Source organism: Ostrea edulis, chromosome 1 (genome assembly GCF_947568905.1).
Source record: "Ostrea edulis chromosome 1, xbOstEdul1.1, whole genome shotgun sequence".
NCBI lineage: Eukaryota > Metazoa > Mollusca > Bivalvia > Ostreida > Ostreidae > Ostrea > Ostrea edulis.
The window spans coordinates 32,439,133-32,466,222 of record NC_079164.1 but is presented as its reverse complement, the minus strand read 5'-3'; the positions used below and the strand labels follow the sequence as shown (position 1 = coordinate 32,466,222).

Here is a 27,090-nt window from a genome sequence, read left to right as displayed (position 1 = left end):
CAACGAAGCGTCATATATGTTCAAAATGACGAAAATACAAAACAAAGTTCCATCAAATGAACAACTGTTTTAATTATTAAGACGCTAAAAAACAAGTATATCAACATGTTATACATATACATTAACTCGGAAGTATATAATGGAAAACTCTTCCATATGTCTAATTTTAGGGGGGGGGGGGATATGATTTAAACGGGGGTGCGCAAGGTTACACTTACAGTTGTGATGCGCTTTCACTTTTGAAAAGAGAAGACGTTGAAGATCGACTTTGAAAGATATTCTGTGGATATTATGGAGTTAAAAGAAGACTGAGGTGAAGGAACATGAAGAACAGGGCGGCAGTCGTCAGGTGTAGGCAAATCATTTATAGACAGGACCACAGGTGCTTGGGTTCAGGACTCCCCCCCCCCCCCCCCCCCCCCCCCCCCCCGAATAAGCTACACGAGTTGATTTAATTATTTTTTTGTTGAAAATATTTTTAATACATGTCAACAACGTCGTGCATACCCATAAAGTCCAGAATAAGCCCTTTTAGAAGAATACCCTCACCGGTTACCAGTGAGAGTATTTTTCTAAAAGAGCTTAAAATATTAAAAAAATAATTAAATCAACTCATGTAGCTTATTCGGAGGGGGGAGGGTCCTGAACCCAAGCACCTGTGGACACCTGGACAGGGGACGAAGCTCAGATGAATCTCCGGGAAGAACTATAAACATCAGAGAAGTGGAAGTGCACGAAGGTAAGGGACGGTTTGGATTTGGATATGTAATTGTTGACAAACATGAGCTCAATGAACGCTTCTTTTGACTCGATACATTTTTGTAATAGGTTTTTTTAAATAACTTTTCGTGCAACCCAATTTTAACTATCTATCAACTAACTAACAGTTTAAAATTTAACTATTAGTTACGGATTTAACTCGAAGTTAAATAACTAACGTTCGTGCAACTGGATCCTGACATAACCCGATTAGGGGTCATGTTCAGATGAACTTTATGTCAGCCAATCAGCGCGTCGGCTTTGAAATCATCGGTGTTCACAATTCAAAGAAAATGGCTGTGATTGTTTGGTTTGAAAGAAAACATCGCAGCTAGATGGACGTCACAATGCACCGTTTACGTCGACTGGCGTTATAATCCTCGCGTTATTTAAGTAAGCCATCTTGAAAACTATTCAAATCGTACCCATCCCCAGTCATACATAAATCGGAATTCACAATTAATTTAATCTGGGTGTATTTCATATCGTACGTTTTGTTGTTTGTATGAACGGAATATATTAGGCATTATTGCAAAAGTTTAAAATTCGTTATGCGAAAATATACAATTTTACAGTGTGGAATAAACTTCGTGGGAGAGAGATTACAGCAATTTGTTTACGAATTGCCAGGAACCGCCTAAATAGCCATCATTGTCTGTATGGCGCAATCTGACTGGCTGATAGTTCTCATGAATATTCCAAGCGAAAGGTCATGCGGACATGACACCTTATGGGGTTATGTCAGATCCTATTGTAGCGATTGTGAGCGTATTCTAGGATCTGATTTTGTAGAATGAATTGTGTAAAAACATAGACTTTGCGTGCGCGTGAATGCGCGAGTTTTCTAAACATTTTGATACTTCAATAAAATGTTTTGAAATTTTTAAAGTGGTAGATATATTTCTGGACTCTCTTCGTAGTTGGCTATTATAAAAATCTCGGACGAATGAGAAAAATGCAATGGTATTGATATCAGAGGCAAATGCTAAAAAGATGATTGAGAACGCTGAAAGCACAGTGGCACCACTTTTAAATGGGTTGACGTTTGTAAAACATTGGTATTAACGGTTCCGAACTAGGCTAGTTATTTATGTGATATTTTTTTTCTATCAACGGCTGCAAAATGAGTTTTACCGCATTAGCAACAATTTCGGAGTGTTTACGTTGGACGCAAACTCCCCGTCGAGGCCTCATTACGTCACCTACGAATAGACCTCTCCTATGTGACGCACCACAATATACAGATTTGTATATTGTGAGTCCGCGATTATCACGCCTAAGAAATCGCTATCCCATAATGCCTAAGTGGAAGAGTTTGGTTTGTGAGCAAACGAACTCTGGTGGAAGTTTGACGTTGGACGTTATATTTTATACGTCATTATATTATGATGTCACAAAGGGAAGCTGACCGTTTTATAAAATAGCCTCAAACATCAGCGTATTAGCCAATCAAAATGCAAATTACAAAACGACGACAGAATCCGGTACCCTACATTTAGATGGAGGCCGAGGTGGTCCGAGTGCATGACTGCAGTATTTATGACGTTGAAATTAACCGTCACACATGACGTTGTAATATACAATGAATTTGGCGTTAATCGCGTAAAATGGAGATAATAGGACGGAATTTAGTTCTTTTACTCTCAATTATTGGATCCTACGTCAAACTGTGTTACTGTGATACAAATCGAACGAATGTGAATTTATACAATCACCTACTACGCTCGTCAGAATATGATCCCCACTTCAAACCGGTATGTGGAACCAATGAACTATCACTCGTTAAAATCGGAGTTGCACTGAGAAATATTGTCGATGTGGCAGAGAAGCACCAGATGATGCGCTTAAAAATATGGGTTTATTTAGAATGGATGGACTGCAAGCTGAAATGGAATCCTTCAAATTTTAAAAACCTGTCTGATTTGATGGTGCCCTCTTCCCATGTCTGGGTTCCGGATATTACTTTATTCGAAGGAGTCAGCGATGAAGGGCACATGCCCAATATGGAAGATTTCAGAGCCGAAATTCACTATACAGGCAAAATACGGTTCAATTTCCCAAGTATTGTGACAATCGTCTGCAAAATGAACGTGGAATATTTTCCTTTTGATCATCAACTGTGCACATTAACATTTGGTTCATGGATATACTCAGGACAATATATTGACTTGGCAATAAAGGGAAAAGATGTGAACTTGGATGTTGCTGACTTTGTGGAGCACAATGAATGGGTGGTGGTAGATATGAAAGAAGTCAGACACAATGTATATTATACTTGCTGTCCTCACCCGTTTCCCGACATAACCGTATATATTCATATGAAAAGAAAACCTTTATTCTATGTAGTAACCGTAATTTTTCCCTGCTTTTTGATTAATATGTTAACTTTTACGGCTTTCGTGCTGCCGCCATTTTCGGGAGAAAAAATTTCTTTACAAGTTACAATTTTGTTGTCTATAACCGTGTTCCTTTTGCTTGTGCAAGACAAATTACCGTCTTCATCTGACAATTTCCCCTGCATTGCCATTTACTTTGCAAACAGTATGGCACTTGTGTGCGTTTCGTGTGTTTTGTCCAGTATTGTGTTGTACCTCTATTACAAATCGCCCGAGGACGACCACATGTCTCCATTATTTCGCGACTTTTTTCTGAACAAAGTCCGGAGGATGTTGTGTGTTAACACCGAGAATGACTCGAAAAGTAATGAGATTGTTCAGACAAAACTTTTGAGCTTAGAGATGGATCAATGGAAGCATGAATCAACTACGAATATAAAATCCCATCACGGAACAAAAAGAAAAACGAAACATGGGCACGAAAAGGATCATCATACCACCGATGAATGGGAGCTTTTCTCCTACGTATTGAACCGATTATTCATGTTGGTCTATCTGTGCTTGACTATGGCAAACTCTTTCTTTTTTGCTATAGCTTTAATATCCCATAATGATGGAGATGAAATGTTCAGAAACTTGTAATTTTTTAATGACATTAATAAAATAAAATTATTACTATGGTGTGATTCATTTGACTTTACACACCATATTCACTGGAAGTTTTCAAATATTGACCCAATAATTTGGGTGGTATTTTTTTGATGTGAAGAGCATTACATTGATACTTGATTTTAGTACTCAACTACATGTATTCTAAAATCTTTATTGAGCTGTTATACAATAATATGTATATTTAAGATTTAAACTTAAGTATTTTTATTTATCACCCAGTCCTCTGGAATCAGATCAAAGTGAAGCTTCATTAATCATAAAACCTTCAGCTTTCACTGTTTTTTTTTAAATCATCTAATCATACCCACAATCATAACAAAAATACGAATTTTTCTTATTATTTTTTTATCTAAATGCATCAATGAAATAACTAACAACATATGAAAGATGAAATTGATGGGGACATATTCTCCTGCTGTAAGAATATGACCAAGGAAGAAAAACTCCTATGTTCCCATTTTATTAAGCTTCTAGGAACAATCAAACATATTGTCATTGCTTTCATCCACATTCAACACTGTTTTCATATCTCAAATGCTGAAATTTCCATCATCATACAAGTATGACATTCAACTTTTTCTGCATGTGACATTGTTCATACACAACCATTCTAGTAAAAGTAATAATTTTTTAAAACAATTTCTTCTTTTGTGTTTTGTTTACTAAGATAATTGTTGGCAAGGGAGATAATTACATTATTATTATACATTTGGATTAGTACTAGAATGAGGGATAAATAAAGCACACTTATATCACAGTTAAAAATCCTTGACAGAAGTATAGAGACTTTTTCATTAATACTGTAGACGTACTTTTTTCCGCGTGGTATTAATTTACGCTATGAACGCGGTAACAAATTTTCCGCGGAAATTTGTCACAGCGTACTGTGTAATCATACAAAGCATACTTTGTAGTCATACAAAGAATCCGTGTAATTGTTTACCCGCGGATTAAACTGATATTGAGATTCCGCGTAATTATGAACCCGTGGAAAAAAGTACGTTTACAGTATATCGATGAATAAAAAATTACTATGATACATGTACATAGATATGCTCAATATGTATGTAACACTTATATTAAATACGGAAATATATTTTCCAAATATATTTTGTCCATAATTATGTAATCATCCACTTAAGAACATGAAATCAATAAAATGTTTTTATCAAATTCAAGTTTTAGATTACTGAATATAAATATTTATGAAGAAAAGGCCCTTCTCACTACCACAACATCACTATTCCTGTGAACTTTACTTAATTCCAAGTTTCTAAGGATTTCACCAGAAAAAAACATTTGTTTCCTGTGGTCTGAAGCTAGAGTCTTTAGTGAGAGTGTTTTTAGGACTTGTATCACTCTCTTGAGCACCTGGATAGGTTTTTGATTTCTTGGAGGTATTTATTTGTCCCATGCTGGGAAGTGTTGCACTTTGCCCATAAACTAAGCATTGCTGTACTGTCAGTCATAGCCAGCTGAAACACAAGAAAATTCAAATTACACTTGCATTTTTAAAAATGGCATGTACAATGTATATTGTAATGAACCCTAAAGATGTCAAAATATTAATCCATTCCCAAATTTAAAACAATAAGACGTTTTCATTCTTAAAACTTAGTGATTGACGTCTCTCTCGAGAATTTTTCGCTCGTATGGAAACATCACCATTGCTGGTGAAGGGCTGCAAAATTTAGGCCTATGCTCAGCGCTTATTTGAGCTGAAAGGGATCTTTATCGTGTCACACCTGCTGTGACATGGGGCCTTGGTTTTTGCAGTCTCATCCGAAGGACCACCCCATATAGTTGCCTTTTACGACAAGAAAGGGTATGGACTACTGAGGACCTATTCTAACCCGGATCCCCACGGGACTCAATTCATTAAAACTTGTTGAATGTAATGAAAACAAAATAGAAGGTCTGTATAAATCACTATTCATCTCAGTCATTGTTTTCTGTTTTAAATTGATTTAAATTTTTTATTTTATCTATAGCAAGTGCCAATGAGCATCAGTTTGGGATGAGCGTCTTAATTTCAATCATGAATACTGTAGTTGGCTATGTGGGACAAATGACTACTCAGTGGGAAGTGTAGATAACTTAAAGACCCAATTTTTTTTTTATCCTTTGGTTACCTGAACAGTAGGTGTGGTTAATTTAGCATACATCAATTCATCAATAAAACCTGTCATTGGGTAAAATGCTGTCTGACATGTCTCATACCAATTATGGCCGTTTCTTACACGCTGATTTTGACTATGGATTACTTTGTTTACCCGGTCAAGAAATATGACTTACGGTGGGTGTGACCAGTTGACAGGGGATGCTTACTCCTCCTAGACACCTGATCTCACCTCTGGTATGTCCAGGAGTCCGTGTTTGCCCTACTCTTAATTTTGCATTCTTTGTGGGAGTTATGAGATCGATCACAGTTATCTGCTACATGTGCTTGTATTTTATTGGATTATAAAACATATAGGTCATGAATCTATATTACTCATTCTTATTTACAGTAGTAACATTTTATTGTACGATAAAACATTCTTTTTAAAGAATTTATCAATGTGTTTTACTCACAAACTGAAAACAAAGTCCAATGCACTTTTACATGAAGTTTGTGAGTAAAATGTCCAGAGTTTACACATCGATAACAAGGTCTGACACTAAAGCATGTCCGACCGACCGAGTCTACTAAATATTAGGTCCGGTTGGGTAAAATGTCGATTTACTAGTCCGACTGGTCGTGTTTAAAATCAAGAGGCCCATGGGCCTAGAATCGCTCTTCTGATACATTGTAGAACAGGCAAAAATTCTCACTAACCAAGATTCATCAATTAACAAGGTTTTAAAGATCTATCACATGCAAGATGCATCAACTGACAAAGTTTGATAATTGAAGTCAAATAGTATCTGAAATATTCAGATATAAACGTCAAATTCCAAAAGTAGGTCACGGTGACCTACTTTTTAGTCAACACACTCTGAAGACTTAACATGCATCAACTGACAAAGTTTGATAATTGTAAGTCAAATAGCATCTGAAATATTAAAATATAGCCGTTAAATTCCAAAAGTAGGTCACGGTGACCTACTTCTTGGTCAACAAACTATGAAGACTCAAGATGCATCAACTGACAAAGTTTGATGATCCTAGCTTTCATAGTGTCCAAAATATTCATCTAAAATTGAAAATGTGAAATTTGAATGTCTGCAAAATTCAAAAAGTAGGTCACTGTGACCTACTTTAAAAAAAAAAAAATTTTGAGGCCTCTAGATGCATCAACTTACAAGGTTTGATGATTCCAAACCTCTCGGTATCTGAAATAAGAACCTAAAATGTATTCATAAATGATTAGCCATAAAATTCAGAAAGTAGGTCATGGTGACATACTTTTTTCACATGACGCACTTCAAGGTCCCATGATCCATCAACTGACAACTTTTGATGATCATAAGCTCAAAAGTGTCCAAGATATGCATCAAAATCCATTTAATAATAATTACCTGCGAAATTCAAAAAGTAGGTCACCATGACCTACTTTTGACACAACATGATATTAGGTCCTAAGATGCATCAACTGACAAAATTTGATGATCCTAGTCCTTATACTAAGCAAAATATCAAAGTTTTAACAAAACAAAATTTAAGGTCAACTTTGAAGTGACCTTGAGACCACATCCTTTGCCCCAGGATGATGACTTGAACAGTTTTTTATCTACAACCTATCCTCATCCTTATGCATAAGTTTGGTGATAATTTGCCTAGTGGTTCTTGAGAAGAAGATTTTTTAGCAACCACTACTTTTGTTTGCATTTTCCTAATTATCTCCCCTTGTTAAAGGGTCACAACCCTAGTTTTAGTACAAATGAAAGCCCTTGGGCCAAGGATACCCTGTGACAAATTTGACAAAAATTGGCCAAGGGGTTCTTGAGATATAGCCCTTTTTCCAAAAAGTTGACGTACACCGCATGCCACACATAAGGCCATATGATTAGCTCTTTGAGCCTTCGGCTCAGAAGAGCTAATAAACAAAAAACTTTACTTTAAACCACAAGATATTTTATTCTTAGCTAAAAAGAAAAAAATAACTGCAAAGTGTTTGAGAGCAAGTTTGAACCGCGTGAAGACACAATCTCTATTTATAGTTCTAATAAATAAGTCGGGTGTGATGTTTTACGACATTTACTCGATGTTAATATGTGTGTAAAGTTATGTTTCGGATAAATAGATATAAATTGAATTCATTTTCATTAAAAAAAGAGTTTAATTGAATTAAATATTTATAAGAAAGTGTTTATCCAATGAATAAATTACGTCATGAAAAACCATTTTTCGGTGTTGATATATGTGCAGGAATGTCTCTATATTTTTTTTATTGTGACGCAAACATCTAGAGATTTCTATCGCCAATTTCTCATTATGATGTGCTGCCGCATCTGGGCCCTTTTTCGCAGTCGCATATGCCTTCTCGTCCTCAAGGAAAGATGTCCCAAGAGAAAAAAAAATGAAAAGGTTGGGAAGACTCAAAATAGGGCTTATGAAATAGAAATTTAAAAAAAAAAAAAAACGGTTGAGGTCATTTTATTCTAAATGGACTAAATAATTTCCGTGCCGGTAAAATTTAAAGAAACAGAAAATGTGTTTGAAAATAAAAGCATCAAATAAATGACAAGATTAAAGACTTTTTGGAGACAAAAGTGTTTTAGTTCAAACTTAACGTTTGTAACTTGAATTAAGTATCTAAATATGGAGAAACTACATGTATCAGTTAACGTCTTTCTGGAAAGTTGGTCGGGGCTAGTGGATGTAAGGTCAGGTCTAGTAAAAATCATTTGAAGTAGCCTGACTGGTCTAGTGCTCAAAAAAGTAAATGTCAAACCCTGGATAAATTCTTAAAAAATGAATGTTCGATTCTTATAATTCCAATTTGTTCTCAGTTTAATAACTGAACAGTTTCATCACCGAGTCTACATACATTGTTATTTGTTTTCAGGAGCATGTGTATACATCACATTTTCAGATTTATTGATGTGCAAATTCTAAATCAGCTTTATTTTTGTCCAATCAAAACAATTGCAATAAATAACATTGAAATTATACTAAAATGGGGTCTGGGGAACTTGGATTATATTTTCAGTAAAATTAACAGCAGAGTGAACTGTCACCTGAAAACTTTAAAAGCACTGAATACTGTCTCCAGTAGAACAAATTCATAGCAAGAAAATATTTTCAAAACTATGGGAATCGGTTGTAACAGACAAAAGTAACAGGATAAAGTGAATTTGCATGATATTCTGAATTTGCTATCCATTTGGGGGCATTTCAAATGCCCTACCCATAATCTTTTCTGAAAAATTGTTGAGTGTGGCAGAAAAAATCAATCAATCAATCTCTTAAAGACAGATTTTGTGACCATATAGTGGGACCTAATCAAAGCAGATGTTATTTATCTGAAGTGGCCAGGGTCTACCTAGGTGATAATATTGCCAAGAAAGAAATAAGTAAAACATTAAATATATTAGAAATTTTACCCATTGTTTAGACGTAAGAATAAGATAAGAAATGTTTAGAAATATATATGCCCCCCTTGTTGCAATATTCAAAACCACCAACTTTAAATTCAGAATGTCTGTAATGATAGTGAAAACTATGGGTTTAGATATTTCAAGCATTTCTTCCAGACTGCTGTTCTTGTTTGGATGATGTAAATAGATTTGGATACTTACAAGCTCCATTAATTTGTGTAGGTCTAGGACTGTGACTGTCTTGAGTACTACTAGAGGAGAGAGTTCGTGGAGAACGCGAGTGTGAACTACTGTGATTATACAGGGCAGACGTCCGCTGACCCAGGTAATCATCATCATTATCATCGAGATCGGACTCATCACTGAAAGGAAAAGCACTCATTTGAATATACCGAGAAAAAGAATACATGAAACTTTAGTCCTTCTATAATACAAATCTCATTTCATGTCAACAGAATTCAATGTACTTTAAAGATTTCATTTTATTACATGTATGTAGATAATTTCTCTCATGGTATGAATTACTTAACAATTTTGGGTTGTACAAGAAATGCTCCATAACTAAAGAAGTGACAAATCATTTCAACAGCATTCTTACATTTATACTCATTTCACTTGCATTATATTCCTCAATTAATTCTTAAACTGACTGATTCAATTTGGCTCTTATCAAAATGATTATATGATTATTTATAAGAATTGTTACATAGCTATTTTTAATATAAATATCATTATATGTATTTCATGATGTATGAAAGGTTTCTGCTTTATTCTCTTAAGTTACATTTGCAGAGATTACCTCCCTTAAAACAGTGTCATTTAAAAAGTTTTTATGACCTAATTTGAAGCTGTAATTCACATTTCTCTTTAAGTGCACCAATTGACAAAGTTCGTAGATTCTAGTACTCAAGTCTATAGAACCAGGGGTATGACATAGCCATATCAACTTAATTAAAGGTTACGGTGACCTTACATTCAAGCGCGACACACCTTCTACCCAAGATGCATCAGCTGACACAGATGATTTTGGGTCTCGTAGTATTTAAGTTATGAGCCGAATAGGAAAAACCTAACAGACAGAAAGTTAGACAGACGGATGGAAATAAACACCAAACCAAAATACATGCATGTCCCATCAAACACTGGCAAATAAAAATACAGATCACTTGCCGCATCACAAATTTACATTATTTATGTGAGTTTGGTCAATGTTTGGTTTTTGTGACTTGCTCTATGAAGATTAACCTGCAGTACAGAATCTGATAGTGACAAATGATGTAACTCAAAGTCTGATTATCAGCGAAGGCTAAAAATGTGAAATGACTTAACCTACAAAGTTCAAGTTCTTCAATGTACAAAATCAAAGGTATTATTCTCCTCATAAATCAAATATTAATATGGGTTTGTTTGAGTTTTTGGTTTTTAAAAATGTTTTTATAATTTTTCTCACTTTCTTCAAATAAAGGCATACCTATTCAACATTAAATCCTCATCACTTAGCATGTCTTCTTCTAAGGCTGCCTGTAGGTCTGAGATTCGTTTGAAGGCCAACTTAAGATCAGCATGCTTCTGTACAAAATCTGCCTCCAAGTCCAGCACCTTGCTCTCCTGTAAAAAATCGTCACTTACAGGTAGGTTATTGTCATCATGAAATAGGTAATCAATGGGTCTATTCTGTATCAATATTACAAGATGATTTTTTTGTAAAATTTCAGAGTTATCTTCTCTTGTTCCCTAAAAGCACTTTCTCTTTCTTGCAGGAGATTAACATGCATGTTTTTATTACAATTTTACTGATACAGGTGAAGACATTGAAAAGAGTTATCTTCCCTTGTTCCCTAAAAGCACTTTTTCTCTTTACAATTTTACTGATACAGATGAAAATAATAAAAAGAGTTATCTTCCCTTGTTCCTTGAAAGCACTTTTTCTTTTACAGAAGGAAATTAACATGCATGTTTTTGTACTATTTTACTGATACAGATGAAGATAATGAAAATGCAATGTAAACTGGACATAAACTTACCAGTTCCTTGTTTTTCTGAGCGACCTCCATCTCCTTCTTTTGAGCATCTGAGAATTCCTCCCGAAGATCCCTTAGTTGTCGATGGACTTTCTTCAAATTCTCCTCAGTCTGTGTCTTTTGGGACATCATTCCTTGTTTCTCCTCCACCACTTTATCCAACTGCTCTTTAATTCTACTCAACTGAACCTTGAAATGAGCAACATTATGGCTTACATTTACCGCATGTTTTACAGAAACATAAGACAAAACATTACGGAATCAATTTTTTTTTTTTACATGAGAGGGGTGAAATTTTTTGAATCGGAGATTTTTGTTTATTTCATGATTAACACTGTTAAAGTTCCTAAACTCACTACTGTTACTACATCATATGTTGCTGTGGTTGTGAAGAAGACCAACATCGAACCACCAAGAATAATAAGGATTCCATAAAATATCATAACATGCTACCCAGTTTTTTCCTAACACAATTTCAGGCCTTGCATAAGGAAGTCAGTGTTACATTGCAAATTGATCTCACCTCTAATCTATGTTTCTGTGCAATTTCTAAGTCTAATTTGTTTTCTAGGTCTTTAACTTTGCTATCAAGCCTGGCTACAGCTGACTTATCTACTGTGTTATCCTCAAAGCCCTGAACTTTTAAGTGTAAATCTGCAATCTAAAAAAAATAAAGAGAAAAAATATTTTAACAAAATCTGGTTTTAAATAATTTCAATTACTAGATTTCATTTGCCCATTTTTTCTTGATATTTCAAGATCCATTCACACATCTCATTCTCATTCCAGCTAGTCTGATCTTAAACTGCACAAGTACAGACCTGAAGCGTAATAATACACTAGTAAAATGGTGAATGGTTTGGGAACAGTTTTCATTAGGGAATAGTTCGTGGTAAGATTGAAATAGTCTTTATCAAGAACAGAACACTTGAAGATGGGGAACACTTTGAGTCAAGATGGGAATGATTTCAAATTTTGCATATTGAACTCTGGGCACTCTTTACATATAGATACATTGCGAGAAAAAATGGGATTTTTTAAAGCCTAAATTAAGTTTTATCAAACAATTTATTGAAAAATGTTACCATTTTCAAGAAGAAGAAAAGTGGATGAAAATAAATCAGAAGATAATTTCAAACAAAACAGTTTCCTCATTTAAAAATCTTTAAAGGTCAATTAAGGTTTGATCTTAATCACCATCAAACACAGAAATATCAGCAGCTCTACATTTAATTTTTTTTTGTTTTTGTTCAGTTACTGCAGAGATACTTAAAAACAGAAGTAAGTTTTTCCATGCATTATTTCTTTGGGAACTGAATTCCATGGCTTGTAATTGAATGATATATATAGCGTGTTAAACTGTGTAGTAGTATGCTTCAGGGTACCTGTATATATACCTATATAATTCCAACAGATTAAATTCGACAAACTAAGCTCAGTCTGCTGTTTGAGTTGGATCTACCATACCTCCTGTTTGAGTCGGTCCCTGTCAGTTGAGAGTTCCTCTATCTGCTGAGACTGCTGGGAAATCATGCTTTGGTCCAGTGTAGCCTGTTGTACCACCGCTTTGTATTTCCTCATCACATCATTGTAATCTTCCTCATTCTCATCTAATTGACTCTGTAACTCAGTCTTCTCCCTTAGCAAAGCCATTGCCTTGTTTTCGGACTGTAACACATTTAAAATGGAGACTGATTGTTGAATGTTGTTGACACATGCATTATTGAAAATTAGTCCAAAAAGTATCTTCCTTAACAGAGCTGCATTTCAAATCTAATACATCTATATAGCACATTTCCTATAGTAAACAAGATATGTTTGTGAAACACTGAAACCAATGGCCAAACTCAAAGGTCAAGGTCATGAGGTTAAATATTGTAGCAAGCAAAGAAAGGTCACAAGGAACATACATGTAAAATATGAAAACCCTATCAACAACCATTCAAAGGTTATGGCCAAGGTTAAAGTTTTGGTGGACAAACAGACAGATAGATGGACAGACCGAAAACTATATGCCCCCGAATCTCCAATTATGGGGGGGGGGGGGGGGGGGGGGGGGGGGGGGGATAAAAAAAATTAATTTGCATCAAATACATGGAAACTGTTGAAATCATTTTGATAATAACTGGATTTCATTTTTACAATGTACCTTATTTCTTTGTAGGAAATGAAAAATTAGAAAATCAAAAAATTCCAAAATGTGTGTGCATTACATTAGTAAATTAAAATGCTCAGTATTTGCGTTACCTCTGTTTTGGCTCTGAAGATGTCGTCTATCTGTTGCTGAAGGTCCTGGATTTCTAGTTCCATCGTTTTCTTGGCTTTGGTGGCAGCAGCTGCAGCGTACTCCGAATCATCCAGCTACAGGAATGTTATCATATCATCAATGAACCCCAATTATCCAGCTACAGGGATTTTATCATATCATCAATGAACCCTAATCACCCAGCTACAGGGATTTTATCATATCATCAATGAACCCTAATTATCCAGCTACAGGGATTTTATCATATCATCAATGAACCCTAATCACCCAGCTACAGGAATGTTATCATATCATCAATGAACCCTAATTATCCAGCTACAGGGATTTTATCATATCATCAATGAACCCTAATTATCCAGCTACAGGGATTTTATCATATCATCAATGAACCCTAATTATCCAGCTACAGGGATTTTATCATATCATCAATGAACCCTAATCACCCAGCTACAGGAATGTTATCATATCATCAATGAACCCTAATTATCCAGCTACAGGGATTTTATCATATCATCAATGAACCCTAATTATCCAGCTACAGGAATGTTATCATATCATCAATGAACCCTAATTATCCAGCTACAGGGATTTTATCATATCATCAATGAACCCTAATTATCCAGCTACAGGGATTTTATCATATCATCAATGAACCCTAATCACCCAGCTACAGGAATGTTATCATATCATCAATGAACCCTAATTATCCAGCTACAGGGATTTTATCATATCATCAATGAACCCTAATTATCCAGCTACAGGGATTTTATCATATCATCAATGAACCCTAATTATCCAGCTACAGGGATTTTATCATATCATCAATGAACCCTAATCACCCAGCTACAAGAATGTTATCATATCATCAATGAACCCTTATTATCCAGCTACAGGGATTTTATCATATCATCAATGAACCCTAATCACCCAGCTACAGGGATTTTATCATATCATCAATGAACCCTAATTATCCAGCTACAGGGATTTTATCATATTATCAATGAACCCTAATCACCCAGTTACAGGGATTTTATCATATCATCAATGAACAGATCTGTCAACTTGCAAATTACAGTTACTTAAATATGAAACATAACATCTTGTGTATCTATTCATTACCTTATTCCTGAGGGCTTTGATTTGAGCTTTAGTGCCTTCTGTTCCCTGATTCTTCTGTATCACAATCTCAGCATCTCTTAGAAGTGCCCGGGTCCGTATTAGGTCCCTCTTCAGTCGCTTCTCTCCCTCTGTTAAAGGACAGAACTACACACTATCAATTTCATATCTGTGTATAAAGTGTTAATCTGGAAATAAGTAGTATCACAAGAAAAACTGTAAGAAATAGAAATTGTCACAAGAACTTAGTTTTGGTAAATCTGTAATATCACAAAATTCTGCAATATTCCTAATAAAGGCATCACGGGTAACATTTGTAGTGCAAAGATTGTTGATTTTACAAAGAGTGATAATTATAAACATTTGCTAAGCTTAAAAAAAAAATTGAAGAATTTTCCTCTCATCAGTGTACATTACAAAATTTCTCACTTCCATTTTGACCTTAAACACTGACCCTTGTCCCGTGACCCTGCTTTAGAACTGAGGTCGTGGATTTGTCTTTCTAGGTCCCTCTTTTCTTGTTGTAGTTTCTTCTTATCATCATATTCTTCTTCTATCTGATTTTCTAGGTTCTTTAGCTACAAAAACCAGTCATCACTATTAATAAGAAAGATCTTTATGCAAAATACTGGAGCTCTTCCAGCCACAGAAATAACTGATTGACTGCTTCAATGTCTTTATTTGACAAGGGAACAATAACTACACATACATTTTCTGTATTTATAATCATAGTTTAGAGATAATATTGCAAACTAGAACTGTCCTAAAGGAGCCAATACCCCCCACAGAACACATGGGATGGTGGGAAATAGTGAATTAGTGCTTATTGAAGAATAAATGAGAATAAATGGTATTTAAGATATAATCTGGACAATGACAACATAACACTAGCACCCCCCACCCCCTGGAAAAAATACAGTGGACTCAAATGACAGTTATAGCAAGATTCTGTTTAGAACAAAGTCAAATCCTGGGTTGATTAATAGAAAGTGCTATACTGGATATGACACAGTAATCCTGGCATGGTTGATTGCACCCACCAGTCCCAGATAGAGAGTGGCAAGGACACCACAGTACTTATCACATGTGTGTACATATGGGATTAAAGAATGAATTAAAATTAGGAAATTACAAAATAAGTTGTTTTTACTCTATAGTCATGGCTTTGATAATGAGATTTCTCACTGGAAACAAAAATTTAAATAATTCTTGAAATTAAAAAGGTATTGAGGACTAAGACTGAACTTGCAAAGGATTTTGGATCAACCTCTAGCACATTCAGTACAAATTTGAAAGCTGTAATTTTATAGAAATAAAATTCTGAGAGCTTAAGCTATGACAGGAAAAATGATTCTGGTCAAGCAATTTCACTGACATAGAAAACACACTTGTTGAAGCACAAAGAAAGAAATTCAGATTTCGGATCCAATTTTAGTTTCGAAAGCTGAATTTCTTGCAAAAATATAAAATTATGAAAATTTCAAGGCATTTAATAGATTCATTGAGAGATTTAAACACACAAAATATCTATACAAAAACTTTTAGCAGTGTCGAATTAGGCTGTGTTCAAAAGGCCATATTATCCACTTGTCATACATAGGATATAACATCTGTTTGGATCCAAAACTTAAAAATCTCATTCAAAATAGCAGGTGCACAACTTCATTATTCATATAAGATATATACAAGGTTTTAATCAAATCTGTTCATCTGTGTTAGAGATATGCCCTGGACAAATTATGTCTACGGGCACAAGGTGATTCCAGTATGCCCCCCATAACTTCTTTTGCAGGGTTATAATAACCACAATGTTAACCAAACTACCTGGCATGTAATAAATCCCATGTAGACATTACTAAACAATCGTGATGGTGTATAAAAAAATTGTTACCTTTTTTTGCATGGAGTATCTTAATTCCTCCATCTCCTCTTCCTTTTCCTCTAGCTCTTTGTTGTGTTGCTGTTTGGCTCGCTCCAGGTTCATCTCGAGGCGGATCTTGGTCTACAGTCAAAGATACATTACAATATCTACATATATACATATTAACTTTTATATACAGCCACAACTCCTCAATGGAAAATGTGTTTACAACAATTACTCGTCAATATATTTGCAGCAAATAAACTAATGGTATATAACTGATACGAATATACATTGTGAACTTGGATCAGGATTAACACCCCAGGCCTGGAGGTTATAAAACTTTTTTGAGCATGTTTTCATACTCAAACTCTGTGCTCTAAATTGTACTCTTACTCAAAAGTGAAGGCTATAAAACTTTTATAAAATCATTCTCACACTCAAATAAAGTACATGATCAAGATTTTTCGAGTATGCTTGGAGCTTGCTGAGAGTTGTACTCAAAACAAAGATGGCTGAGTTTTGAGTACAGTAAAAGCCAGACCTCTTCCTTACCTGTTCCAGCTGCTGTATCTGTCCAGCCTGGTCATCCAGCTCCTCCTCCTGATCTTTGATCTTAGACTCCAGCTCATGCTTAGCTTTCTTCAGAGCCATCACCTACAAAACACAGACCGGCAGTGAAAAGGGGGGTGCAGTGGAGCAGTAGCAGAATTTCTTGTTTAGGAATGATGTATAACATTACATATATTATAGGGTGGAAATTTTCATTCATGGTGTTAAAATATTTTTAACATTAAACAGATACTGTAAACAACTCTTCCCTCAATCCTGGAAATATTCCATATTTTTTCAATAAAATTTAGTAATCATTTTGTCTTCAAGTGTTGGTTTTGATCTCATTTCAAGGATTTATCTCTGTGTGTAAAATAAGGCTGTATATATAAATCGCATGTCTACTACGAGATCCTCTACTGGTACTGTACACACTGTAAACTCCCAGAAGAATTGGAGAGGAAAATCAAATGGGTTTAAAAGCCAATAAAAAGATATTTTGCAATGGAGTTTTATCTTTCGCAGGTTTAAATTCTTTTAATAACTTAAGTTCTTTTAATAACTGTTTGCTGATTGATCTTGGATTTCATACACAGTTGGCTATTTAAGGCTCAGTAAACTTCTCTAAGGATAAGGCAGGACAATGATCACCACATTGAAATATATCATGACAGACTCCATGTCATATTAATTGTGGCTTTGCTAGCTATGACATCATCGCCTATTATAAATACTGAATAGACTGTGACATAGCAGTACATTGTGATGTCACAGTGATAAGACTCTCAAACCAGAGGGAATAAGAAAATTGCTGGGGTGTGATTTTTCTCTCCATCTTTCTTGAATTTCTACGCCAAATCTTACAATTTTACCACATTTGAGAAAAAAATCATTGACAAATAAATTTTACATGCTACTGCACTGCCTATCTTTAAATGGGTCTATAAACTACAATATGGTTAATATTTTATGTGATGTTAAAAGAAGATTAAAGGAAATTTTGTTCTGCAATAATAATGATTTCAAGAAAGGCAATATCCAAGATTTATGGTCATAATAATCATATTAACTGAGATCCCAGACACACAGAAAATATGATTCAATACACTACATCCATTCTGTATATAAACAAATTTTATCATAATTGGCCTCCTGACCTTAGTTTGACCTCTGAACTTTGGAGATCTTACCTCATGGTCTGATCCTTTAGTTCCTGTCAGCGTCAAATCCATCAGTTCTCGGTTAAGACGATCCACTTTCTCAGATTTCTCTTCGTATTCCAATTTCATTCTCTGTAAACAATTAAAAATTGGGTCAAAAAATCTCCCAGAAACTCAATTGAATACTCCATGACTCTATGCAGATGTAAATTATCGAGCTGAATCCTTTGTCCAAATGTCTTTGAAGACCATTGATTTTCTAGGGGTTACTATAAAACAGAAGGCTTCAATAAAATTGTCACAACCACTAGCTTTGTGTCTAAATAACTTGTTAAATCTGCTAACTATACACTTTCCCACTCATAGAACTGGGTTTTCAGTTTCTTAAATATCCCAGTCCTTGGGCCCCAGTGTACAAACCCTCTACATAAATCAAATACATATGTATGAAATTCTTTGTTTGCATACCTTGACTTGAGAGAAGATTAAACAGTTCTTATGGAGTTCCTGACTGATCTTTTTTTTTTTTTTAATTTTGTGGCGAGATAAATCACATAACAAAACATTTAAAAGCACAAAAAATTCTAATATCATGGTCGAAACAGAAAGGATAAAACTATTAATTTTGAACTTGTAATTGGTTTCCCTAACTGTTAATGGATATTATCATAAAAGGATAAACTCAAACAAGAAAATACAGCTCCAAAAAGATTAACATTTAAATCTCGCCTTCCTACACTACCCAACTTATAACACAGGTAAATGTCTTCTGTTATGTAGAGAGCTCTTCAAAGATGAAGCAAAGTATCTGAATGGGATAGTGATTTTTGTGAACAACAGTTAACAAAAAAAAAGCCCTGACTTTGTGATAATATTTTATGTACAGTGTACATTAAAGAAAACAATTTAATCTCACAGAATATAAAGGGCCCTCGCCTTATTTCAAGTTCAGTTAATTTATGTTGGTTTATCTTCATTTCTGGATTAACGGTCCCTTGCTAGTGTTATAGGAGGATACTATTCCTATCACTTTTGAGATTAAATCTGCTATCATTTCATTGTGTGCATCATTTGATATAGGATTTTAGAAACATTGCACTTCAGTAGTATTTTGATTCAAGTATCAAATTCAGTAGACATTTAAAATAGCATCTGAAAAGTGCTACCAACTAAACTGTACATCTGAAAAGTGCTACCAACTAAACTGAACATCTGATATGTCTGACCAACTAAACTGCACATCTGAAAAGTGTTACCAACTAAACTGCACATCTGATGTGTCTGACCAACTAAACTGCATATCTGAAAAGTGTTACCAACTAAACTGAACATCTGATATGTCTGACCAACTAAACTGCACATCTGATGTGTCTGACCAACTAAACTGCACATCTGATATGTCTGACCAACTAAACTGCACATCTGAAAAGTGTTACCAACTAAACTGCACATCTGATGTGTCTGACCAACTAAACTGCATATCTGAAAAGTGTTACCAACTAAACTGAACATCTGATATGTCTAACCAAGTATACTCAAGAGAACCTTGGGGTGTGTTTTGTGTGTGTGTCATATAAAGATATAAAAGATCCTTGTTTTCAATTCTGAAAGTAAAAATCACACTTCAAAGTGGTTGTCTTAATTGCTTCATATGTTAAGGAAATATTTATAAAATAATCTGCGAGAAATGACCCCATTTTGGTGGCCAATCTCCTAGTTTGGACATTGTATCACCTGGGTGTCACCTGTCCTATCTTAGGTTCTGCTGTAGTGCTTCAGCACAAGACTGTGGATACTCTAATGTGCAGACTTCTAATATGCTTGCAACAGAATAATGGGGCATAGTCAACCTAATTCAGCTCACCTACAAATCTTGGTCTAGTTTTCTTGTAGCAGCCTCAAAGTACTTTCAGCTTACCTGCAGATTGGGGTTCAGAGTAATTTAGCTACCCCTAGATTGGGGTTCAGAGTAATTTAGCTACCTGCAGATTGGGGTTTAGAGTAATTTAACTACCTGCAGATTGGGGTTCTGAGTAATTTAACTACCTGCAGATTGCGGTTCTGAGTAATTTAACTACCTGCAGATTGGGGTTTAGAGTAATTTAGCTAGCTGCAGATTGGGGTTTAGAGCAATTTAGCTAGCTGCAGATTGGGGTTCTGAGTAATTTAGCTACCTGCAGATTGGGGTTTAGAGTAATTTAGCTATCTGCAGATTGGGGTTCAGAGTAATTTAGCTACCTGTTGATTGGGGTTTAGAGTAATTTAGCTACCTGCAGATTGGGGTTCTGAGTAATTTAGCTACCTGCAGATTGGGGTTTAGAGTAATTTAGCTATCTGCAGATTGGGGTTCAGAGTAATTTAGCTACCTGTACATTGGGGTATAGAGTAATTTAGCTATCTGCAGATTGGGGTTTAGAGTAATTTAGCTACCTGCAGATTGGGATTCTGAGTAATTTAGCTACCCCCAGATTGGGGTTTAAAGTAATTTAGCTACCTGCAGATTGGGGTTCTGAGTAATTTAGCTACCTGCAGATTGGTGTTTATAGTAATTTAGCTACCTGCAGATTCAGGTTCTGAGTAATTTAGCTACCTGCAGATTCAGGTTCTGAGTACTTTAGCTACCTGTAGATCCTGGTTCTGAGTAATTAACTATCTGCAGATTCAGGTTCTGAGTAATTTAGCTATCTGCAGATTGGTGTTTAGAGTAATTTAGCTACCTGCAGATTCAGGTTCTGAGTAATTTAGCTATCTGCAGACCCAGGTTCTTACCTGCAGATCCTGCTCTAGCGTGATCTTTGTGGAGGCTAATTGGTCCCTTTCCCTCTGCAACTTTTCTCGTAAATGTCTCTCTTCTCTGACCTCTTCCTGGGATTTGCTCAACTCGGCATCAAACCTTAGTAGAGATGACAGATTGATCAATTAATTGGTCCAGGTAAATAGGTGAAAAACATAACTGATTGACATGTAATGTAATACTTAATTATAAATTGCAATTGAAAACACAAAATACACCTTTCTAAGTCTTGCTGAAAATAGAGTAATTAAGAAAAAGGATTTTAAAAAAAAAGTGTGATGGGACATGAATTTAAGAGTTAAAACAGAAAATTTCACACAAACAAAATACCAGAGATAACAATTGCTGATATGGAAGGTATGTAAATAGTTTTAGAATTCTTAAATGAAAGAACGTCCTACAAATATTGTGTGTAATTATTCAACTCAACAGTTTCCTGTTTCAATGCAGTTTAAAATTTTTGTATACTGTGTTAACTTTCAACAATATCAAAAAAAAAAAAAATGACAAAGAGAGTGATCTTTACCAAATATTGGGGTAAGAAAAAAATTATTTCATTCCATGACACATTTTCTCTTTTGTCTCCTATACTGAATAATATAAGTTTCAAGTAGAAAGCCATGTAAAACATATTGGCAAATATTTCAACTCCACACAAGTTTTACTGTTACAAATGACCCAGGCAAGGATGTCTCAAAAAGAAAATACCCATGATAAGAACACACACACAGTTGGAATGTTCTAAGACAGGCTGTAACCCGAGTAGTTATCAATGTAAAGAAACTCACCGTCTCTGCTTGCGTTCCAAGTCGTTGTTGCGTGACATCTGCTCCTCCAGGTGTAATTTAGTGTCCTGCATTTCCGCAGCCAGGCGCTGCGTCTTTTTCTTGGCTGCAGATAATTGTCTCCTCTGGTCTTCAGCATCCTCAATGGCCTCATGGAGCTAAAAGATATAATCATAAAATGTACACATGTTCAAAACAAATAGTCAAACAATGATCTTGAAACTGATGAACTCAGTACAAACATATATGTATCTATCTACATGTATGTAATGCAATTGTCAATGAAATATTCATTAGGTCCAAATCAATAGCTGGGTGCATTTGTGATGTCTAATTGGGTTGTAGCTTTTGGAGACATTGATGCAGCAACAACAAAAAATCACCTGTCTCAAAGTTGATTTTGAATTCATGACTGGAGAAGAAATGGGAAAAAAGATGCACTTAGGTGTACATAAATTCTGACTCATTTAAACTGCCAGCAACCAAAATCTAACAAACAGGGAGGATGAGATACTTTATGATGAGCATTCACCATTAATCAATTTGAAAGAGATGCCAAAAGGTTTTCCAGAGCAACAGAGAAATTCTGCTTATATACTTCACATATGTGACTCTTCTAACAAAAGGCTCAGTGTAAGATTCATTCTTCATCAAGTCTTAGAAATAAGGATCTGTCTGATCCAACACAGATCTTCCCAGCCATTCACTGATTATAAACAATTTTTATTAGATTTACATTGTCCAATCAATAAAGTATGCAAGCCAGGGAAACTTTCGTTTACTATGATGTTTAATTGTTCATACCGTTTATCTCCGATGTTAATTTTCACATCTGCTTCAGATTTTCTTTACTCTGATGCAATGTGCGAGTTTTTTTGTTTGTAATGGTTTCTTTTTGTAAAATACAGATCACATTCATGATGCATTGCAAGTGTTGCTGTAGTATCACAAAATTGCAGGTAATTCTGTTTCAATAAGAGATCGACCTATAGAATTTTTAAAATTTGAATTTACATAAGAGTTTATTCAGTTAGCAAATTTATGAAAATCTGACTAGTATGTCAGTGAAGAGACTTAATAATCAAAATGTCATAGAAATTCAATATGCTACAGACTAATGGTTCTTTGACGTATTCTGCTCAGAGCCTCTTGTAAAAACTCTCTTACCAACATCTGATTATGACGAATTCCCCTTTTGAACCCAATTACTTGTGATGCATGCAGAAGCAGTAATTGCTAAACCCGAGCTGTGACAGTAAGTAGGGAAGAAGTGAACTAGAAAAGTAACTTCATATCAAGATGTACAAACATCTGTTTGGTCTAAGCATATTAAATCACACATTGAAAGCATAATTTGAAAACACTTCAATGACTTCCAGTTCAAAAAGAGAGAAATATTAATTTTGTAATGTCATTTGATGACAACTTTTAAAAGTACACAAGATGGAGACTTCTAACTTTAATAAAAAGAAAAATTGATGTCCAAAGCTATTTGACTTTTAATGGTCAAGGGAATTCATTAACATCAAGGTCAAATAGCTTTGCTCAGGAGTGGGAAGGAGAGAGAGAGATGTACATTCACAACTTACTTAAACTAAAATTAAGTTTGCTAGATATTTCTGAAAATGTAATATCCCCAACATAATATTGACTGTCAATTGTTGTGTAAATTATTGCCAAAATTCATTCTTGGATACACAACATTTTCTTGTCCATAAACAAACCAAGCAAGATTATGTTTGTCCTCAAAATATCTTTTTCAAACTTTATCAATACTTATCAAATATGTGCAGTTGCATTCCATCTCATCAAGAAATAATTTTCAACGTGCAAGTCCTTGACTAAACAATAACAAAACTGATTTTGAAATTTTAATCAGCCCGAGTTCACATCAGGCAAAGTATTAAAGCCTAAAGACTGAACTCTACATTTAGGGACAAATCGCACCAATAGACTCAATTATAGTGCTAACTCCATATAATCCAACCACTTAAAAAGACCTAAGTGTAGACTGTTAAAAACACTGTGCCAAGTAAAGAGGTCTCCACTACAGATAAAACCTCCATGAGAGTCACAGATCCCTCTAAACATTATGTTAACATCAATAAAAGCAAATTGACAATAAATTGGTCTGAGGAAGTGATAGATTTTGTATGGGAAAATTTTAAAAATGAAGAGCTGTCTTACTATCAAATGTTAGACGAATGAACGGTTGACAATACTTGTCTTTTGAAACTTTCTTCATCAAAAATATCTTTGTGAATTGGATGTCTAATAAAATTTGCATGCTGAATCACAAAATGTTTCTACCTTTTTTGATCTAGGAGATCTAGAGTCCATCAAATATAATGCATAAACACATTTAATCCAAAAGTAAATCTACTGAATGATCCTACATCCTAATCAGAATTCATTCTAGTACACAACTTGATAAGGACATCCTTCATGTTCATTACATGCAGTTGAATCATTTCACAAATTGCAGATTGAAGCTTTTCTAATGAGATCAGTAACAAAAGATTCTTCCCTCACTAAAAGTTTCCAAATTAAAAAAAAAAATCTAAATATTTCACATTCTAAAAAGTCTATACCTCGTGGGCCTTCCCATTCTTAACATCGTCTTTCATTCTGCTTGCAAATGATCTTTCCACACAACGAAATAATCACTTTAAGATCACAAGGTGAGATATTAAAAAGAGAAATCCACTTAAATACCAGCGGTTATTCAATGGTCACACTAGCTCAGACTCCCAACAGAACCAATGTCAAGAGGAGATAATCCTGCGATATATATGTGTGATTCACTGCAGTGATAGACTTGCTTTAATCGACACCATTTGTTAGAATAGTAAAAAAAAAAAAGATTGTACTGAGGCCTACCTATGGGATAAGTATTGACACCTAAACAACTTGATTTGAGCTAGCTTCCTCTGAAATCCCTATAGAGACTGTTCCAGTATTAGAAAATGTATTTCTCAGACCACATTTAAAAAAACAAACCATAAAACATTCTAACTTTCAAAGTGAAAATGTTCAAGCTTGTGTATGTTGACTTTTTTTTGTTTCAGAGGGAAAACAAGAAGTAGGGTGTTTTAAAGTTGGCACAAAACACTAGGCTTTGTTTTGTGTTATTTCACCTGATTACAAAGACATTTTTATTAATCCAACAAGGAATTCATGTTTTTGATATAATCTACAAAATAACCACGGTAAAAGTCACAAAATGTACATTACTGAAGTCAGTTTATATGGCTCTCCACAAACTGGGTTTCCTAGGTTATGGGAAGAATATCAGAAAAATATACTTTTACTCTCTGGGAAGACAAAGAAAATCCCCTTTTTAAGGCCTCTATGGAAGTCCGCATCAGGCAACAAATAATTTGTTGAAATGATGCAAGATGCACATGCACCCTTCCCTGGGGTCAATATCTGACATTCTAATTACTGGACAAATAACGAGGAAGAGTATAATTACACAACAGCATGCCCACACTCGTAAATTCACACTACCTGGTTCTGGTACTGGTTGCATTTACTTTTTCCAGGTGCATGGGGAAAATAAATTTGATTTCCACAATAAGCATACCGTTACTTTCAGTCCTGGCTTCCAATTACCCAAATTATGCAACCATTCCATACCTAATTAATAATTCATGGCTGTTCTTGTTGATTTGTATCGATCAGGATTAAATTTGGCATAAAGTACTTGACTTTTCTATTGTTATGGTCGTCTAATTTTATTTTTTTTTTAATCAAAATACAAATAACTTCGAGTAATGAAATGAAAAGATATGAATTAAAGATATATTAAACAAGAAATGTTTTGAAATATATATACCCCTGTGTGACAATACTGAAAAGGATCAATTTTAAAAGTAGAATGTCTATAATGAGTGAAAAATATGGTTCATCTACAAGTCAGGGGAAACCACAAAGACAATACTAAGTTTGATCTCTCAAGATACTGAGCAGACATTTCTAAATAACCAGTCATTTCAGTCATGACCTTGTGACTTGAAAACCAATGGAGGCCATCTACTCTTTAGAGGGTATCAGTGTACCAAGTTTGATGTCAGGCAAATGGTTCTCAAGACAATGAGTGGACAATATCTTCTTATGTCAAGAGCAGTTTGACCCTTGACCTCAAAATCAATAGGGGTCAACACTCCATCCATAGAACCAGATCTGACCCAGACATGAAAAAGCTAACAGACAGGAAAGCCTATATTATATTACAGCCTATATAAAAATTATCAAAAATTATATTACAGCCTGTATAAAAATTAACAAATATTTTTTATTTAGAAAGTTATCCAAAACTGGGAAAGATCCAGAACTAGTCTAAAGCCTATTGTGTTTCATTAATATTCATTACCTTAATGTCTTTATAACATTCATTATTACCATCGTGTTTCTATAATATTCACTATTACCTTAATGTCTCTATAATATTCATTGTTACCTTAAAGGCCGAGCTTGACCTACTTGAAAATCCGGTGGTAGTGCAATTAAGCAAATTTGGTGTAGGGCGGTGCTTATTGCTGCAGCCGAGTTAAAAATAAATTCCAGCATGCTGATAACAGAACAGAGCACACGTGTTACTTGGCTAAACAAGTAACCCACAGTGATAATCTCTACATAGTATATACAAGGCAGGATTTACAACACCTACTGCTGATTTATTGATTGATTATCGAATACAATTAATATACACTCTTGATTGAAATAAAAATAATTTGAATTATTTCAATTAAAAATATTCTCTTATCACCCATATCATCATGGGGGGGGGGGGGGGGGGGGGGGGGAGGTCAGTCTTCACACAGCTGCATCAATTAGTACCTACAGTGTTCTCATTTAGAGACCATTTTCCATCAATGTGTTATTGTATTTTGTAAGAATAATGGGTGAAAGGCAGAGATTAATTTTGGATGTAAGTGAAATGCAAATGGAGGCCATAAAACATTTGTTTCTGCATAGTGACTGGGATTTTCACTCTATTGACTCATCACAGGAAGAGAAATTTGGCGGGAACACGTGTGTAAGACCAGAATGTGTAGACAAAGAAGTGCAGACAAATGTTGAATTAGAAACTGGATATTTGGAAACTGAGTGCATTGCCAATAATGGAGATGATGCAGAAAAATTTGTCATCCTGCAAGACAGTAACAAAGACGAATGTCCATTCTGCCTCTGCAAACCATGCATCACTGACGACATCAACAGGCAATTATGGTGGGAAATG

The 27,090-nt window shown here is 34.8% G+C and overlaps 2 protein-coding genes across 15 annotated transcripts in view; one reads left to right on the top strand and one right to left on the bottom strand.

Annotated features, from left to right (window-relative positions):
- Window positions 1–1,570: 1,570 nt before the first annotated feature.
- Window positions 1,571–3,957, top strand: LOC125660006 (acetylcholine receptor subunit alpha-like 2). Its single transcript, XM_056142533.1, has 2 exons — window positions 1,571–1,916; window positions 2,107–3,957. The coding sequence occupies exon 2, from the start codon at window positions 2,367–2,369 to the stop codon at window positions 3,735–3,737; it is 1,371 nt and encodes a 456-aa protein (XP_055998508.1). The 5' UTR covers window positions 1,571–1,916; window positions 2,107–2,366; the 3' UTR covers window positions 3,738–3,957.
- A 138-nt stretch (window positions 3,958–4,095) lies between these two features.
- The window catches only part of LOC125659959 (unconventional myosin-XVIIIa-like), a 74,958-nt gene continuing 51,963 nt past the window's right edge, over window positions 4,096–27,090 (bottom strand). For 13 of the 14 annotated variants that reach the window (XM_048891783.2, XM_056167192.1, XM_048891799.2 and 10 more), the window contains 14 exons: window positions 21,849–22,003; window positions 21,036–21,159; window positions 18,297–18,398; window positions 17,110–17,211; window positions 16,585–16,695; window positions 15,148–15,271; window positions 14,697–14,824; window positions 13,559–13,672; window positions 12,779–12,979; window positions 11,835–11,972; window positions 11,315–11,500; window positions 10,762–10,898; window positions 9,492–9,652; window positions 4,096–5,242 (listed from right to left, as the gene is read on the bottom strand). In XM_048891783.2, coding sequence (XP_048747740.2) covers window positions 5,229–5,242; window positions 9,492–9,652; window positions 10,762–10,898; window positions 11,315–11,500; window positions 11,835–11,972; window positions 12,779–12,979; window positions 13,559–13,672; window positions 14,697–14,824; window positions 15,148–15,271; window positions 16,585–16,695; window positions 17,110–17,211; window positions 18,297–18,398; window positions 21,036–21,159; window positions 21,849–22,003 — 1,797 coding nt within the window. In that variant the 3' untranslated portion in view covers window positions 4,096–5,228. Of the gene's footprint in view, window positions 5,243–9,491; window positions 9,653–10,761; window positions 10,899–11,314; window positions 11,501–11,834; window positions 11,973–12,778; window positions 12,980–13,558; window positions 13,673–14,696; window positions 14,825–15,147; window positions 15,274–16,584; window positions 16,696–17,109; window positions 17,212–18,296; window positions 18,399–21,035; window positions 21,160–21,848; window positions 22,004–27,090 lie in introns of those variants that run through there. The other variant, XM_056139503.1, reaches the window with a different exon arrangement.